Raw genomic sequence first — 17,582 nt, forward strand, 5'->3', positions numbered from 1 at the left:
TCACAACTTGAATAAAGAGTGTGAGTCGTCTTATAATATTGTTTTGAGAAGGTGATAATTTAAGTTTTATAACCCATTATACTAAATTTGTGTGCTAAGTGGAAGGACACATTACTACGATCGACTGGTATAATTCACAGTTTAGGGCAATTTCATGATTGAGTTTGTGAGTTGAGGTACCCCCTTCTAAGGGCCGAGACTCAGATGTAGCAATGCAAGGGAAGAATATCCTTCACCCATGGACTAGGGAGTATCCGTCCTCTGGTCCTGACAAGCTGATAGAAAACTCTCCGGGTTCGTCTATCAATGCACACCCGTTGCCGCTTTGGTGTGCTTGCTTTTGTCGTTTTTCTTTTTTACCCAACTGGGTACCAGGCGGGTGATTAGATCCTTTTCTTAGGGATCTTAAATATCCGATCATCGTGATCTTTCATCGTACATTGTACAATCATAAATTATTTTAAAATTTAAAATTTAAAATTAAATAAAAATAGTACCTAACGAAAACTAATCACACGATGTATAATAAACGATCATGATTACAAAATCTTAGGATATCAGGAAATGAATCCAGCGATGATCATTTTCCGTGATTAATTGATATAAATCTACCCCCACCAATTAAAATAATATACGTGTACGACAAACGACCTTTTCATAGACCCACTGTTTTCCAGATCCAACTAGCGCAGCTTTACACTTGAACGAATAGGAGATTCTTACGGATACTTGGAAAATTCAGACCCCCAAAAAAAAAGGATATTTGAAAATAAATTCCAATTTCCAAACATACAAATAGAAAAGAGCTAATTATTTTATGAAAAATGTTACTTTGATACAAAAAAGGAATACTAATTACCCGTGGACATATTGAAAATGGAACTTACAATTTCTATTTAAAACATTAAACCGTTCGTAAATAAGAGGGTTTGAATTCAATTTTCATTAAATACAAATTTTAAATTATTATTATCAGCTTACTTTTCCACCTTTTAATATAGATAATATTGTATATATCAAAAAACTATTAGATAGTTAACAATTCAAATAACTCGTGTGTATAATTATGTATGCCTCTTTTAACTATTTACATAATATGCATGAAAACCGAAATTTAGAAGGCAATTAAACTACATTTGGACTAACTTTTCTTCTCACCCAGTATCGAACCGACACAAGGGCGAGTTGAACTATTAAAATTTTAATACTCTAAGTAGTGATGTAAGAAATTAAAACAACTTTCCACTAATTTTAACACAAACGAAAAGATAATTACACTAATTTATTTGAATTACGAAAAAAAAAAATTCAAACCCTGGAGAACAAAATGTATTGTTTTGGCTAATTTGATTGAATTAAAGAAAAATAAAAAAATAAAGAAATTGAATATTTGTAGTGGAAGCGGACTATCCAGAGTTGTATATACACACGACTCAGGGCTTCGCTTACTCACAGTCTCACTACCCGACTAGAGTTTTGGGTCTCTACCGTCCTTCTCCTCCCATCTTTTCTGCGCTCCAATCTGCAATCAGGTACGAAACCCTAATTCCTTCTTTCTTATCCCCAATCCTTCGCCTTTATCTTCTCTCATGCATTGTCCTTCTGCTTCAACTTGTCGTTAATCTGATGAAATTTTCACCAGATTCTAGTTTCCTTTTCACTCCTTGATTGTTTGATTGCCGAGAAAATTGAAGCTCCGATTCAATTTTCCTGCAGCCGGACGATTTGTGCTCAAAGTTAGATCTAATCGAAATCTACTGTTAAAAGTCGTGAAATTTTTGTTGGGTTTTCGTTAGAATTGGTGGTGAGTGGTATTGTTTATTGAAAGCTGCTAATTTTCTGTATTTGTGTGTGGATTTTTCTGCTAGGTCCCTGTAATTGGACCAAATTATGGTGACAATGGATATGGATAACAAGCTTTTCAGTGTGGGGCTGATGATTTTGGCCACTCTGGTGGTGGCCAAGCTGATCGCAGCGCTTATTATGTCTCGATCTGGGAAGCGTCTTCCTCCGGTGGTGCAGACGTGGCCTGTGCTCGGAGGACTGCTCCGATTCTTGAAGGGCCCCATTATCATGCTTCGTGAAGAGTACCCGAAGCTCGGAAGTGTGTTCACATTGAATCTGCTTAACAAGAAGATCACTTTCTTGATTGGTCCTGAGGTTTCTGCCCACTTCTTCAAGGCCCCGGAGGCTGATCTTAGCCAGCAGGAGGTATACCAGTTCAATGTGCCCACTTTCGGCCCTGGAGTTGTGTTCGATGTCGATTACACAGTGAGGCAGGAGCAGTTTCGGTTCTTCACGGAGGCTCTCAGGGCAAATAAACTCAAGGGATATGTGGATCAGATGGTTACAGAAGCAGAGGTAAGATTTTCGGTTGAATATCATTGTTTGATTTGGAATTTTGCGGGTTTTGTTGTTTATCTGATTGCTTCAGCCTTCAATTTATTTAGTAATCTGTTTACATTTGTGAAAGAGAAGATCTTCTAGATTCTTGAAAAAGTTGCAATATGAGATAGTGGCGAGGTGGACTTAAAGTTGTAATATGAGATAGTGATGAGGGGCATCCATGATGTTAATTCTTGTCTTCCAACTGTACTGTGCAGGATTACTTTTCCAAGTGGGGAGACAGTGGCGAGGTGGACTTAAAGTATGAGCTTGAGCATCTGATCATCTTGACAGCCAGCAGATGCCTCTTGGGTCGTGAAGTTCGTGATAAGCTCTTTGATGATGTTTCAGCATTGTTCCATGACCTTGACAATGGAATGCTTCCAATCAGTGTCATCTTCCCATACCTGCCCATCCCAGCTCACCGTCGCCGTGACCAGGCACGCAAGAAGCTTTCAGATATCTTTGCAAAGATCATAAACTCCCGTAAGCGTGCTGCACAGTCTGAGAATGACATGTTGCAATGTTTCATTGACTCAAAGTACAAAAATGGCCGGCCAACAACTGAATCTGAGGTCACTGGCTTGCTCATTGCTGCTCTCTTTGCTGGGCAGCACACTAGTTCTATCACTTCCACTTGGACTGGGGCCTATCTCCTCCGTCACAAGGACTTCTTGTCCGCTGTGTCAGAGGAGCAGAAAAACCTAATGAAAAAGCACGGAAAGAAGGTTGATCATGATATATTGGCAGAGATGGATGTCCTGTATCGTTGCATCAAGGAAGCTCTCAGATTGCACCCTCCACTGATCATGCTGCTTCGAAGCTCGCATAGTGATTTCAGTGTACAAACCCGCAAGGGCAAAGAGTATGATGTCCCGAAAGGGCACATAGTTGCCACATCACCATACTTTGCCAACCGGCTTCCTCATATTTATAAGGAGCCAGACACGTACGATCCTGATAGATTTGCTGAGGGGAGAGAAGAAGACAAATCTGCAGGGGCATTCTCATATATCTCATTTGGAGGTGGCAGGCATGGATGCCTTGGTGAGCCATTTGCATACCTGCAGATAAAGGCTATATGGAGCCACCTGCTGAGAAATTTTGAACTGGAGCTGGTATCACCGTTTCCCGAGATTGATTGGAATGCCATGGTTGTGGGTGTGAAAGGAAAGGTGATGGTGCGGTACAAGCGAAGGGAGCTTTCCGTTGAATAAAGGCAAGGACTTTATGAATGTTCAGCAGGTTTGAGTTATTTGCTCTTAAGATGTTTTCGGTCCTTGTATTTTCTTCTCGTTTTGCAGTTAACTGTTGATGATTTGCACTTCTATCAGATTATGGATCTTGTTTAGTGTCATTAATTTATGCTGACGATCGTAGCTTTTAATATCACTTTTACTTCAATTCTCGGGCTACCTGCAGTCGTTCATTGTTCTCTTCTGAGAAAAAGGAAAAAAAAAAGAGGTTACATGTACAGAAGTAATTAGTGCACAAGGATTTTTGATGGTGTTATAAATTTGCTACCTCATTTAATCGATATTCTGGCATCCGGAATAAGATTCTCTACGACAAGTGCGCCGCAGTCTTTCGCCAGCCAACCGATTTCCTATTGAGTTCATCAGTTCGGTATGATCTTGATGAGCTCAATATCGAACAGAAGAGTCTTGTCTATCAACCCTTGGTTCCGCAGCACGAAATCCAAGGCTTGTTGTCCCTGTAACACGTTACACATCGACATTGCACCTTGTAAGAAGAAGCAGAAGTGGATTACAAGAATCGCCAGAACGACAAAAGATTTACCGAAAATGTTGTCGGCCTTGGGGCACTCTTGTTGTAGTCATTCTCAGGATATCCCAGTTCTGGGGGCACTACGATCCTGCATCAATGTGAACTCGTTTGTGAAATTTTCAAATAACATGTAGTGAATTATAATGTTGCGCGTTTAATGTAACCGATTCCAAGTTCCTTGAGCAAATACAACGAGCTACGGAAAAGAACACGCAGCACGTTCTGATGCCTCCAGCCATGCCTGTAATAGCTTCCTCAAAAGCCGGTATCACCTGAAGAAAACCACATCGTCGTTAGAGAGGACGCAGATCGAGCTTTCAAGATTGTTTCGTTCGTTTGGTTCATGAATTTCTCACCTCTTGAGATCCTACCCTGAATTTGAAAAACGCCTCGTCATCACCCTGCATTCGAGAAACCATGGAACAGAATCTGTTTATCTGTTAATTACGCTTACGCGATGCTACGAAGTACCAAGTTAACGGATCAGAAGTGTTCCATACCTCAAATGAACCACCCTTTGTTTTATTTCGAGCTTCAAAAATACGTCCCAAATATCCTATGGTTTACCCATCCAAATCAACGTGAAATCCATCTAACGATCATAACCTGCTACAATGACTCAACTAAAAGATAAAGCGACGGAGCCTCTTTAGGCTCTGTCAATATAACACGTAGGGGTATACGACAGACAAATCTATCAAGCAAAATTGGCTCAATCCTAAACAACCCTATCAACATGTGAAAGCTTGAAAGCGTGCGCTCGGAGAATGAGTGGCTTACCACAACGGTCTCTCCTACCTTTGGTCGGGGCCATCTCCTACTCGCAAGTCCTGCATTTCTTCTTAAGATAAATCATTCGATGAAATAACTAAAGCAAACTTTGGAGAGCTTGAAACTTCATCAAAACAAGGAGGCTAAAATTTTGTATGTTCCAATAGTTAACCTTGTACTGAAGACGTGATTCAGTTTCTGTATACTCCGGATAACTCATTTGCGACTTGCCATAGTCCTTCCCCCTAAGTGCTGGCACTAAAAGTTGTTCCAAAACAATCACAAAGCAACAAAAGAATGCGAGGAAAAGAAACCAAAAGTAAAAAAACGCAGCGTATCTCTTGTTTCTATCTCTCACCTCGAGTGATACTTGTCTGTCTCTCACATTACATGATATGTCACATGAGGAGAGTATGAACAACAAAATAAAATATACAGACGGTAAAATCTAGTACACAAATGTACATGACTATTACTAATGAGCAGGGTTATTGAAGGATGGCGATTTTGGGATTCCCTCTTTTTAACCATCTGCACTCCAAACCTGAATAATCTACGATGTTTCGGCAGTCACAGGAGGATTGCAGGAGGCTAAAACAGGAGTGTTAAAATCGCTAACCTTTCGGGCAGAGGAACTAGGAAATGACTCACTGTCAGTAACCTGAGACGCGAGGGAAATTCCGTCCTTTGAAGCATTACAGAAAGCTGCAGCCACCATGCCAATCGATGAAAACACAACACTTCTTCACTCGATAAGATTGCTTCCACCTCAATCAAAACTTTCAATGTTCATTCAATTGGGGTCTGCGGCGTCTCTGTCGCGTTGAAGAGAAGGTAAGCGCGAAAAGACGCACCGGGGATGAAGATTTTCCGACGGGTGAGGACGGCGGTCGTGGTGGAGATCGGACGGCTGAGATTGAAGACATTGTAGGTGTGGTGCTACTTGACAAGGGAGAGAAAAGGGTGGACTACTGAAGTCTGAACCGTGAAGTGGTGATTGGGGAACCAGCGAATGTGTTCGGCGGGAAGATGACGGCCTCAACTTGTCTGGCCCAAACTCTCTATTTTACCATTCCTTTCCTTATTCTTTTCTTATGAACATGAGTTCGATATCAAATTATTATGACTCGCCTATTGTATAAGCTAATTTTAATCCTCTAGTACTATCTAATTTTATTTGGAATGTGTAACGAATAAAAAAAACATTTACCAAGTTATAATACCAGATGGTCGGATCGATGTTCTTGTACTAAGTTCGAATTTTCTTTCCGTCAATTGAATAATATTGTCAGTAAAATTAACAGTCTAGAATAACACGAGGGCATTCTCTTTCCATGAAAAAATGAAAATCCTTACGCTTTTCATCAGTATGAAGGTAACTTAAAATTCGGCCGTCGGATTCAAGAATTTTGAGCTTCATGATTCAATTTGTGAGCAGAAATGGAAAATCTTGCAGAGAATAACATTGAGCATCATCTACTTGACGGTCCATAATTCTCAAATCCAAATGAAACGTACATTTGTGAAGGTAACTGTCTACAATGCCAAACATAAGTGCAAGAGCAAATTGTAATATCCCACTCAACCTGTAGCTGGAAAGAACTCGTCAAATGTAATCAACGTCTTACAAAGCACCCGGCTACATTTACAGGACGACAACCCCCACCAGCTTTATTCAGCTCACACAAATAGTTCCGACATCTTACATCTTACATACTAACCAATTTAAGAGAGTTGGCCTTCTCTTGCAGGGTGTCTAGCAGGCTGTCGAAACTCTTCTTGAAAGAATCCACTCCCTCAAGTTCGAGTTGGTTCCCAACGTAGCTCCAGTCGATACCTACCTTCTCCAGTGCACTGTAAATGCCTTCAGCTTCGGATACATTGGAATCAATTGTCCTTGAAACTGTGCCATGGTCGACAAATGCTTGAAGAGCTTGGTCTGGCATGGTTGAAACCTGCAAAAGGAAAGTCAGCATTAAACATTAAGCAATATGAATCAATAAATCAACATTGACAGAGTAAATATTCGTCATACGCTAGAAGAAAGATGACTTATTTTTAGCCACGCGTCTTGGAACTTGATTTTTTAATCTCATTTTACTACCTGTAAGACCATCTCCAACTGAAGGGTCTAGAGGGCTAGAGGGCCGAAAATAGACCAAAAACGGTCTCCAACCAAGGGTCAGGCCAAAGGGCTCATGGGCCCCACTGGACAAAAAAAGAGCCAACCGGCCGATCCTGGATGGGGCCACATGCTGACATCATATTTGATTTTTTTTTTTTTTTACAGTTTTTTTAACAGTTATTTATTTATTTACATTAAGTAACATGAAACAACATTAAACAATATTAAACAACATTAAATAACATTAAGTAACATTAAACAACAAGTCTATTTAAGCAAGTAATGTATCATCACAGATGTAAAATCATGGTAATAATAACCATCAAGCATCAGAGATCAGGTTGGACAATGGGATGGCTCACCGTGTCAGGGCCTATGAGAGGAGCAACATATAAAGTATCGGGGTAGGCAGGATTCTTGACGCTGGTTGAGGCCCAAAGCAGCCTCTGCTTCTTAGCACCTTTTTTCACCAAAGCCTCCCATCTAGGGCCAGAGAATTTCTTTTGGTAGAGTTGGTATGCCAAAGCAGCTTGAGCTACTGCAGCCTGACATAGTTAACTCATCACGTTAGCAAATCTCACATTCAAGGTTTATGTTCGTGATTAAAAAAAAGAGAGTTGGACATCTGATTTTGATATACCTTTCCTCGAAGGTCAAGGGCCTCTGGAGTTCCAATCTTTTCAAGCAACTTGTCAATGAGGGTGTCCACCCTACTGACAAAGAAGGAAGCAACACTTGTGACTCTGGAGAGGTCGCCTAGTCCAGAAGCCTCAAGGCCATCCAAGTAAGCATCAATCACCTCCTCATATCTACTGAGCGAGAATATAAGCTGTGCACACACATTAAGAGAAAGTATGAGTTAACACTTCTACAATTAGGGAATTGCAATTCTATTATATGCTAAATAGTTCAGTCGAATGAGAGATGATGCCACAACCCCAAAAACTTCCTCTCATTAAAAAGGCCTAACAAGAACAATGATCACTCTGCACGCAAGAACTTATGACAACTATAGCGCATAGTGCAGATTTCATTTACGCTGTCAAAATAATCACCTATGAAAAGCCCAACCATACCACCACACAAACTTAAAATTCCATTCAGATGCACTTTTGTACGACTTTGTTGGCCATCTATTCTTGGTGAAGCACAGATTCAAAGAATTTCACCCCATAAAAGAGGAAAAAGCAATTAGTATAGTAGAATTGAACTTACAGTCACATTGACACTTATGCCATTTGCTATAACTTCCTTAATTGAAGGAACGCATGGAGCAGTGGCAGGAATTTTTATGTAGACATTAGGACGGGCAACTACTTTATGAAGCCATTTTGCAGCATCCACAGTCCCTTGGGTGTCATCAGCAAGTCGGGGAGAAACTTCAACAGAAACGTAACCATCACCAGCATCAGTTTGATCATAGATAGCCTCAAAAAGTTTGCAAGCATCTTGAATGTCCTTCACCACAAGTTCCCAATATGCACTTTCAATGTCTTTTCCTGACTGTACAAGTTCCCTGCAAATTCCATTGGAATATGTTATTGACATATGAACACTGTGTAGCAAGGGGTATGCCGGTTAAAAATTTTCAACTCAGAAAGAGGGACAACAAATCCAACTTTCCCATCCCATATGCCAAGAGCTTATAACCCGAAACTCAACAGAGTTCCACACGCAATCATTCCAGATATACATGCGATTCAAATAAAAAATACCGCAACCACAGCCCCTTCTGACCAACCAAGATAATCATTGAAAATACCTGAATTGGTCATTGTAAGCATTTGAAGTTGAGATTGCTTTCTGGAAAATCTGCAATCCCGCATTACATAGAGCTAGTTAGATCGGATTGCACATAAAACACGAAAACTGCAAAAGGCATGGTAAAATAAACGATATTCAACTAACATATTGACAGTTTCACTTACAACCCCATTTCTCATTTGATCTTAAAACCTCCAAGCGCAGTTCAAAAAACATAAGATAAATCAGTAATTACCGCTGGGTTACTGGTTACACCTCGAACCCCGCTTGCGATAAGCGGAAGCAGATCCGTCACAGGCCGGCAGAGGTTATCATACCACGGACTCTGTCCCTCCTTCTCATACAGATCATGGAGATAAGTTCTCTTCACCGGATTTCCATTCCCATCACTCTGAGAACACCTCACCCTGCAAAAGAATTAAACTTCCGTCAACCCAAATGAGCAAACCTTTTCGATTTGCAATCAAATCAGCAACCAAGAATACTAAATTACACAACTTTCAAGTTTCATCAGAAAAAAAAACGAAATCAAGCAAAAGAAACAAAGCTCGAATCCAGCTTCTGATAAAAAAAATTCAAACAAAGATAATATGCAATCGGAAAAAGGGGAAGACTTACACCAGAGATCCCCGGAGAGAGAGCTTGGTTCGTACGGAGAGCTTGGAGGAGGAGAGTTTGGAGTTGAAAGTGGCGGCGGGGGTGGCGAGGAGGCGGATCAAACACTTGGGCTGCGGCGTTCTCGGGCTGAAGGTGGAGGAAAAGGAGGAAGCGGGGGTGGGATTGGAGAGCTTGGAAATGGAAGCCATTGCTGGATCACAGAGGAGGGGTTTTTTTGGGGGGGGTGGGGTGGTGGTGTTGGGGTGGTGGTGTAAGTTGGGGGTTGGTGAAAACGCGAAGACTGATTGATCACTGAAGGAAGGGGCTTTTATATTTATTTACGATACCAACGATGAAATTTTTTTTCTTTTTCTTTTTTTGGGGTTAAATATTTTTGGATGATTTTCGGTAGACCCGAAACGGTAGGTTGAAGACAAGGACTCAATCGCGCCGATGGAACAGTTGGCAGGGACTTGCAGGTGCCAACGCTTACTCAATCATGACGTTATTTTTTAATTTTCAAATATTTTAAAAGAAAATTTCTCTCTAGACAAAAATGATTAAAACTCAAAATTGTTAGATCGTGAATAAAATTGAAGAAATGAATACATAACCATTGTTTGAAAAAAAAAAATTATTCAAAAGGATTGTACGAAATTATTGTAACAGTCGTAGTGAATTATTATTAGTACTCTTTTTTTTTTTCAATAATTATTATTAGTACTTTAAAAAAATTCATCGTTTTCGTTATACTTTTATAAAATTATAAAGGAAGATAGACATGATATTTTAACCACGGGCTGGTAGTCCAGTGGTAAATGACGGATTGTGAGGCTTCCTTCAAATTAAAAATTGAAGGTTTTGGGTTTGAAAAAGGCTGCTAGGCTGGAAGCTTGACTTGTAGTCAAGGGAGGCTGAACTTGTAACCAAGGAATACTGAAATGCCTCTGTAAGTCTTCCTAACCCTCGAAATGATCCTCTTTTTAGAAAAAGGAATACATGGTATTTTTATTGTGAGTCTACAATAACTTTCTAACTTATAAATTATAATTAAGTAGATACATGCAAATATTGCATTTGAAATGGAATGTTTCCTTAATTTAAAGAGCGATGCATGGTTTACATATGATGCATGGTTTACACGGATTACATATGTTACATGGTTTGCAATTTGCATATGTATGCTATATTGATGTTGTAGAAGCATGTGGTCCAATTTTATTAGAGAAAATAGGTCACGAAGTTTGGCACACATTTAATTTTGGACATTTATGATCTAAATTCAATTTACTAAAAATACCACTTGAAATGCGAGAAGTGAAACTCGCGATTTTTTAATATTCAAACCTTGAAAAGCGAAATTGGATTTGGTCACAACTCACAAGGAAAGATTTGACCGTAAAGTGTCGGGTATAAAAGTAAATAATTGCAGCCAACTCAATTAGAAGTTTTTTTTTTGTTTTGTTTTTTTTATTTTATAGGTACATGGAAGTAGGATTTTCTTCCTCCCCTCTCACTTTTCTCTTTATTTTTTCTTTTTTTCTCTATAAAAAATCAATATAAGATATTAACGTAATTTAATCGTAACCGATCAAATATGAAAGGACTGAAAAAGAGAATTCAACTCTAAATACATGATCAACCATGTACATGTTGCGTGCAAGTATATAACTGTACAAGAAGAAGAAGAGGAACAAGCAGCAGCCAATTTGGCATCATATTCTGCATTCTGCAACCCTTAATATATATCAGCACTTGTGAATGCGTATGTCATTATTCAACTGATGGCTTGTGATTGTGAGCTGAAAAATTCAAATGAGGGCTCTCCAAAATTTAGAAGCCCACTAATATTTGACAAGCAGTTAAAACTAAAGCTGAATGTTTACCAAAAAAAAACTGAAGCTGGACTTTCAGGTTTATATGACCATCCAATCCATAATAATTGTATATAAGCTAACTTAGGTACAATAATTGCTAACAGACGTAACATATATCCAAGCTAGAAGTCAAGTTTGCAGCAATTCAATCAAAAATCGGACCGCGCAAGTGGTCTCCTATCACAGTGGTAGAAATGAGTGTTGTCATTGTACCATGACGTGAATTCGAACACCGTCAACTCCGTAATCTAACTTCTAATCTAATAAATCTATCGTTTGACAAAAAAATAAAAAAACCAGCATGCCCTCGCATGTTTATTGATTTTTTTTTAACACATGGCTTCTAGAATTTAAATATTTCGATTTTTTGAATAAGTAATATTGTTTGTAATAATTTAAAAAAAAAAAAAAACCAAAATGAACTTTTTTTTCCCCTGCTTTGCTACTACAATATTTACTTTTCTCAGATTTTAGTAGATTATTATTCTAAAGGCAACTTGGGGAGAGAGATTACGTTTATAAACAAATACATACTGTTTTAAAATATTGTCACACGCATAAATAAATGAGGAAATGGCTTTAAATTGCTTTAAATTGACTTCTCGAATTAATTTAATTTATCAAATATTTTACTTAAATTAGTTGCTTGACCCCATCAAATCCCCGACTTTTAGGATAAGCTCACGGGCTGAACTTTTTTGTTATGGTTTGCAAGTTCAACACGTAGCATTGCAATATTTAATTGAAATACTATCATTTTAGTTTTTTTTTTTTTTTTTTTTTTTGTTTTTTTTGGCACAAACGAGATTGTCTATCATAAAATGAAGGGAATAAACTTAATCTCACAATAGACTAGCAATAATATGGTTCAAATTCACCTTTATCATGAATCAAATATAAAATCTCTCACTTACAGTGATGAAGAATACCACTGAACCGTAGTATTAAATGATTCGTCTCAGCGTTTTTATGCGTAAGTAACTCTTGATCTCTACTATCAATTGAATAAGAGGATTATTAAAAATAAGTTTTTGTGTCATGAATCAAAAGAAGGACCAATTTGTCAAATAAAATTGTAGAATTTTGAGAGACTTTCCATTGAGATTCTTGAGTGTAAACCTTATTTGACAATGTTCTAGGCCTCACTACTATGTTTCTCACTTATTTTTTTAGTTTTCGACTTAAATACTCTAGTAAATATGTAAATATACATTTATTGCTCAATTAACAGTAAAATTGCTTCGAAATTCTTTAAAATGGTTAACTTAATGCACTGGAAAAATATTGTGTGAAAATAAAAAACTTGCATTTTTGTCAAGAAACATGGGTGTTAGGTGGGCTCGACGCATGCAAGATAAGACGACGGACTCAGCAAATGCAAAATGCGACGAACCATGACACACAAAACAAGACGGGCTCGACTCACAAAAAATTGGGCGGGCTTTTGACATGCAAAACGAGGTGAGCTTCACGCATGAGAAACGAGGCAAAATACGGTGCACAAATCAAGGTGTGCAGGGAAAATGAGGCTGGCTATATGCAAGCCAAAACGACGTGAGTTCCGTGGATGCAAAAAGGGGTGGGCTTCTAGCACACTAAACGATGTGGACACCTCACATGTAGAATGAGGCAAACCCAGGCATAGAAAACGAGCAGGCTCTGCGCACGCAGAACGAGATGAACTCTCGGGTGCTTAGAAAACGAGTCAGGCTTCTTGCACGGAAAAATATATTTTGAAGAACATGAATACAATAGTTTGTTATAGTGGTAAGAGAAATAAAGGAAAAATTAACAAAAAGGTACGAAGATGATTCAAATTCCTAGGGTGTATGAAAGTCACACTAACTATCGTATTCATGTTCTTCAAAATATATTTTTTTGTGCAAAATCTATTACAATTCATATTTAAACACTTATAATCAACGATTTAAAATCTAAATTTAAAGATATTTGAACTTTTTTTCTTTTTGTTAATTTTTGTTTTATCTACATCTAAACCACATATTAATAGAACTGTCTTTGTCAACCCAAATAGAGGGAAAGACTATTCAACAAAACAAACTATTGCTATTTTTTTGTTTAGGCCTCATTCACATGTGATTTTAACATCTCAAACTTAAAAAATAAAAATAAGAAATGTACACTAAATTTACATTTTAACATCTCTATATTTTCATTTATTTTATTACTTTTGGCCTTAAATATTCTATTAAATATACACTTGTTGCTCAATAAATTGTAAATCCGCTTCTAAATACATTATAAATATTTCTTTAATACTCATGGAAAATATTTCAAAAAAAATAAAAAATTTGTTTTTTTTACAAAAAGAATGTGGATATATTTTCACCTTCGCGCTCACTGTGAAGTTTTGAAAATTAAGGTGATAATTGCCGTTGAGATTTATTGAGTGTAGAACCCCATTTGACAATGTTCTGGGCCTCACTACTATATTTTTCACTTATTATTTTAGTTTTCGGCTTAAATATTCTACTAAATATACATTTGTTGTTTAATAAACCGTAAAACTGCTTCTAAATTCCTTAAAAAGTTTAACTTAACGATTAGAACTTGTGAAAAAAAAAAAATTGCATTTTTGACAAGTAACACATGTGTTAATCGGGCTCAGAGCATGCAAAACAAGACGAGCTCAGCTCATGCAGAATGAGGTAAGCAAAACAAGGCGTACTCGGTTCACAAAAAATTGGGCAGGCTTTTGGTACTCAAAACGAGGTGAGCTCCGCACATGAAAAACGAGGCAAGATACGGTGCACAAATCGAGATGTGCACGAAAAACGAGGCTGACTCCGTGCACATCAAAATGAAGCGGGCCCTGTGGATGCAAAAAGTGGCAGGCTTCTCGTATGAAAAACGATGCAGACACCTCACATGCAAAATGAGGTGAACCCAAGCACACAAAACAAGGTGGGCTCGCGTACGTAGAACGAGAAGAACTCCCTAGTGCTCAGAAAACGAGTTGGGCTCCACGCACGAAAAAATATATTTTAAAGAACATGAATATAATAGTTTGTGGACAAAAATATGCATTTTAACATCTCTATATTTTTCACTTATTTATTACTTTTGGGCTTAAATATTCTACTAAATATACATTTGTTGTTCAATAAATCGTAAATCCGCTTCCAAATACATTATAAAGATTTCTTTAATGCTCACAGAAAATATTTCGAGAAAATAAAAAATTTGCATTTTTTACAAAAAAATGTGGATTAAACTAGATTGTTTACCATAAGAAGGAAGGAGTGGACTTAGTTTCATAATAAACTAGTAATAATGTGGTTCAAATTTACTTTTGACAAGAAACTCTTGATCTCTGCTGAGGCTTGAATAAGAGGATTATTACAAATAAGTTTTTGTGTCATGAATCAACGGAAGGACCGATTTGTCAAATAAAGTTGTAGATTTTGAGTAGAGCAGCACAAAAGCATATCCATAGAGAATCTGCTTAATGCCAGCAGCACAGCACCTATACAAAATTCATTAACAAGAAACTAGTTTACATTTTTCAGCAGCACATTCTCAATCTGTTACAGTGGAACTGGACAAAACACAGGACAAACGGCACAAAGCAATCCGATGCATCAGCAACTCAACTATATTCGCGTTGCGAAAGGATCTGCTCTATGCCAATACCAGTACAAAATTCAGCTGCATTCCGGAAGGGAGAAGAAGAATGGTAGCACTTCCATTACCAAGGTTTCAGGTCTCCCACCGGACCTGCTGTCCAGTTCAAAACCTTTTCATCAGCCTTCATGTAAACACTTTGATCATGGGGCAGTTTGCGTGCCAGCCCGTTTAGTATCTGATGGAATGCATCCCCTGGTTGCGCAGGTTGTGGGAACATCATCGCCCATTTCATCGAAGGATTCGCGAGCAATCTTTGTTTCCTTAGGATTACTTCCGGTGGAATAGAAGTGAGGATTGTGTCCAGGTCAGGGACATCTTCCTCAGCTACAAAAACGCCGATTTCTTCCCACGGGATAGCATCAGCGAAGGGTAGAACAATGTCGTCGGCTATAATAACAGGGATGCAGCCAAATACCACTGCTTCAACTAGCCTTGGACTCCAAGGGGCCCAACCTAGAGGACATAAACAGAATATAGATCGTTGCATATCTTCGTAATATGTAGTTGGATGGTCCGTGGAGATGTCAAAGAGTGGATTGTTCTTGAAATTTTCCCAAACAGCTGCCCTTGCACCTCTGTTAATCAATTAAAAGGGTTAATAAGACGGACGTAAGTCTCAAGTCTAACTTGACATGAAAACATGTTCCATAATTTCAAATGGATAAAACACTGTCCAGACAAATATACCTTGCATAGTAACCACCTTCAGGGTCATTATTAATGTCATAAAATAGACCGCGGAAGTAGACAAAGATGGACCGTGGAGTTTGTTTGGGAATCAGGTGTGCCTGCATCTTCTGTGGTGGAGCATATGGAGGAATTGTGATTGAACCGTCCTTCAAACATACGTGGTTCCGTTGTCCAAACGTCTGAACCAAGGTGGCACGCTGGAGTAATGGAAGAATCCCCCGTTCAATGGCTTTCTCTTCCTATAGAATGCCAACATATTTAGACCACATATTAGTCACGGCTAGTACAAGTAGCATTCTGTTACTTCTGCAAATAATGATCTGAATGCAATGGATGAATCTTTATTGAGGTTCTGTTGACCGAACTACAAATTCATACAAACTTAAACTTATCATGTTCCAACTCAAATTACTTTCTTCAACGGTTTAACCCCAAGAAATCATGGTTAGATACAAATTTGAAGGGTCTTACCTGGTAATGAAAGCAGGCTCCAAAGTCATGGGGAACAACAAAGAAGTGATTGGCTCCTTCTGTTTGATTCCAATAAGGCCAGTTTGTAGAAATGAGCTGTATTGCACTTCTCATCATCCGCGGTGACTTGAAGGGCAATGGCAAGCCAGTGGGGGTAAGGTCACAAGTAGGGTAGATAGGAGTATAAAACCAATCTGCTTCCTCCGGATTAAGGGTTCTAACCGGGCTGGATAAGAGGAACCGATGCATGTAGATCTCAGCAGCGAACATATGGTTGAGACATCTCGGGTCTTTCTGAAGGATTTTCTTGTTGTATTTGCTAGGTAGCTCATACACATAAACCTTCAACCTTCCAACTGGATTATCCTCCAAGACATCACCAGCGCTTCCTGCATCATTCTTCCATTAAGTCAATCGGAAACAATAACAGAAAAAGGTATCAAGCAGAATAAAATATACTTATCGAACATAAATTTAAAGCCATTCTCAAGAATCCTTTTTCTTAAAGCTCATCTTTCCAAGAACCCAACTGGGTTCTCCTCTTTTCCAATTTCCATGCATAAATTGTTAAGCTTTGATGTAATGAACAATCACATTATTAGTCTTTATCTAAGTTACATTATAAATTCAATTGCAACTCCTAATCAACTTGGGCAGACTTGGGCCCACCCACATTTCCTAGCACATTTTTATCCCCTATGCACCGTCTTCGAATTTCCCATCCTGCAGTTTAGATTAATTTAAAGTACAATACCACTTGAATAAAAAGATAAAACTCCTACTCAACTGGGGGAGCTAATCAAAACTACTGTTCCCAATTTAGTCCTACAAGTAAATCCATTAAGAGAAATGGCAAAATTACTGAACCTTGGCCTATCAGACAAAGCAAAACTGCAGAATCACTCAGTTTCTACACATTACGAACCGTGACTAAATCGAAAAAAAACGAAAAGGCATTTCTTCAAACACATGAGAGCCTAAACAATGACACCTTCTATATGCAAATGTAGCAAAAAGAGAGCAGCTTTGCAACTAATTCGAAGTAAACAACGAGAAAAACATACCCGAAATCCGCTCCGTTCGTACATTCTGATCAGCTCCGATTCCACAAGCCAAACCACAAACAACAAGAACAGCAAAAACCCACATTTGAGTTCTCCTTTTTTTACCCCACTGAAAGCTCAAGACTCAATCTTTAACCCCTAATTCGATCGGAAATCGAAATGGGTTTTCGGGTTTTCGTGTCGAAGATGCTGCAATGCAGTGTATATGAAGAGCACATGATGGGTGGGAGGTCGTGTGGTAGTAGTTGGGGAGCTTTCTTAGAGTCTAGGTTAATTGAATAAGAAATGGAGGGTAAGCATTGATAGGGAAATGCAGGGAGGAATTGCTTGAAGAAACAGTGAAGATATTGACATACATTTTCTGAATTTGCAGCAAACAAGATGTACAAATCCATGTGGTTA

The 17,582-nt window shown here is 38.4% G+C and overlaps 3 protein-coding genes and 1 pseudogene across 3 annotated transcripts; 1 reads left to right on the forward strand and 3 right to left on the reverse strand.

Annotated features, from left to right (window-relative positions):
• Positions 1-1,403: 1,403 nt before the first annotated feature.
• LOC137737217 (sterol 14-demethylase-like) lies at positions 1,404-3,789 on the forward strand. The gene is made up of 3 exons (XM_068476641.1): positions 1,404-1,532; positions 1,869-2,361; positions 2,604-3,789. Exons 2-3 carry the CDS (start codon positions 1,891-1,893, stop codon positions 3,600-3,602), a joined length of 1,470 nt encoding a protein of 489 aa, XP_068332742.1. The 5' UTR covers positions 1,404-1,532; positions 1,869-1,890; the 3' UTR covers positions 3,603-3,789.
• A 122-nt stretch (positions 3,790-3,911) lies between these two features.
• LOC137737218 (peptidyl-prolyl cis-trans isomerase FKBP19, chloroplastic-like) lies at positions 3,912-5,936 on the reverse strand (annotated as a pseudogene).
• A 449-nt stretch (positions 5,937-6,385) lies between these two features.
• Positions 6,386-9,683, reverse strand: LOC137737333 (uncharacterized). Its single transcript, XM_068476780.1, has 7 exons — positions 9,452-9,683; positions 9,069-9,240; positions 8,832-8,881; positions 8,285-8,585; positions 7,710-7,898; positions 7,432-7,614; positions 6,386-6,899 (listed from the first exon to the last, which is right to left on the reverse strand). The coding sequence occupies exons 1-7, from the start codon at positions 9,637-9,639 to the stop codon at positions 6,654-6,656; spliced, it is 1,329 nt and encodes a 442-aa protein (XP_068332881.1). The 5' UTR covers positions 9,640-9,683; the 3' UTR covers positions 6,386-6,653.
• A 4,967-nt stretch (positions 9,684-14,650) lies between these two features.
• LOC137738340 (probable beta-1,4-xylosyltransferase IRX10) lies at positions 14,651-17,479 on the reverse strand. Its single transcript, XM_068477978.1, has 4 exons — positions 17,181-17,479; positions 16,117-16,505; positions 15,643-15,884; positions 14,651-15,530 (listed from the first exon to the last, which is right to left on the reverse strand). The coding sequence occupies exons 1-4, from the start codon at positions 17,263-17,265 to the stop codon at positions 15,017-15,019; spliced, it is 1,230 nt and encodes a 409-aa protein (XP_068334079.1). The 5' UTR covers positions 17,266-17,479; the 3' UTR covers positions 14,651-15,016.
• Between the last annotated feature and the right edge of the window lie 103 nt (positions 17,480-17,582).

Source organism: Pyrus communis, chromosome 6 (assembly GCF_963583255.1).
Source record: "Pyrus communis chromosome 6, drPyrComm1.1, whole genome shotgun sequence".
In the NCBI taxonomy this organism is placed as follows: Eukaryota; Viridiplantae; Streptophyta; class Magnoliopsida; order Rosales; family Rosaceae; genus Pyrus; species Pyrus communis.

Excerpts from the sequence above, each read along its gene's own strand:
- LOC137737217 (XM_068476641.1), top strand. The coding sequence starts at position 1,891 with ATGGTGACAATGGATATGGATAACAAGCTTTTCAGTGTGGGGCTGATG. Across the intron at positions 2,362-2,603 it reads AGATGGTTACAGAAGCAGAG|GATTACTTTTCCAAGTGGGG; the intron begins GTAAGATTTTCG and ends TGTACTGTGCAG.
- LOC137737333 (XM_068476780.1), bottom strand. The coding sequence starts at position 9,639 with ATGGCTTCCATTTCCAAGCTCTCCAATCCCACCCCCGCTTCCTCCTTT. Across the intron at positions 7,615-7,709 it reads CCCTTGACCTTCGAGGAAAG|GCTGCAGTAGCTCAAGCTGC; the intron begins GTATATCAAAAT and ends TAACTATGTCAG. Across the intron at positions 6,900-7,431 it reads CTCTCATAGGCCCTGACACG|GTTTCAACCATGCCAGACCA; the intron begins GTGAGCCATCCC and ends TTCCTTTTGCAG.
- LOC137738340 (XM_068477978.1), bottom strand. The coding sequence starts at position 17,265 with ATGTGGGTTTTTGCTGTTCTTGTTGTTTGTGGTTTGGCTTGTGGAATC. Across the intron at positions 15,885-16,116 it reads GAGCCTGCTTTCATTACCAG|GAAGAGAAAGCCATTGAACG; the intron begins GTAAGACCCTTC and ends GGCATTCTATAG. Across the intron at positions 15,531-15,642 it reads GAAGGTGGTTACTATGCAAG|AGGTGCAAGGGCAGCTGTTT; the intron begins GTATATTTGTCT and ends ATTGATTAACAG.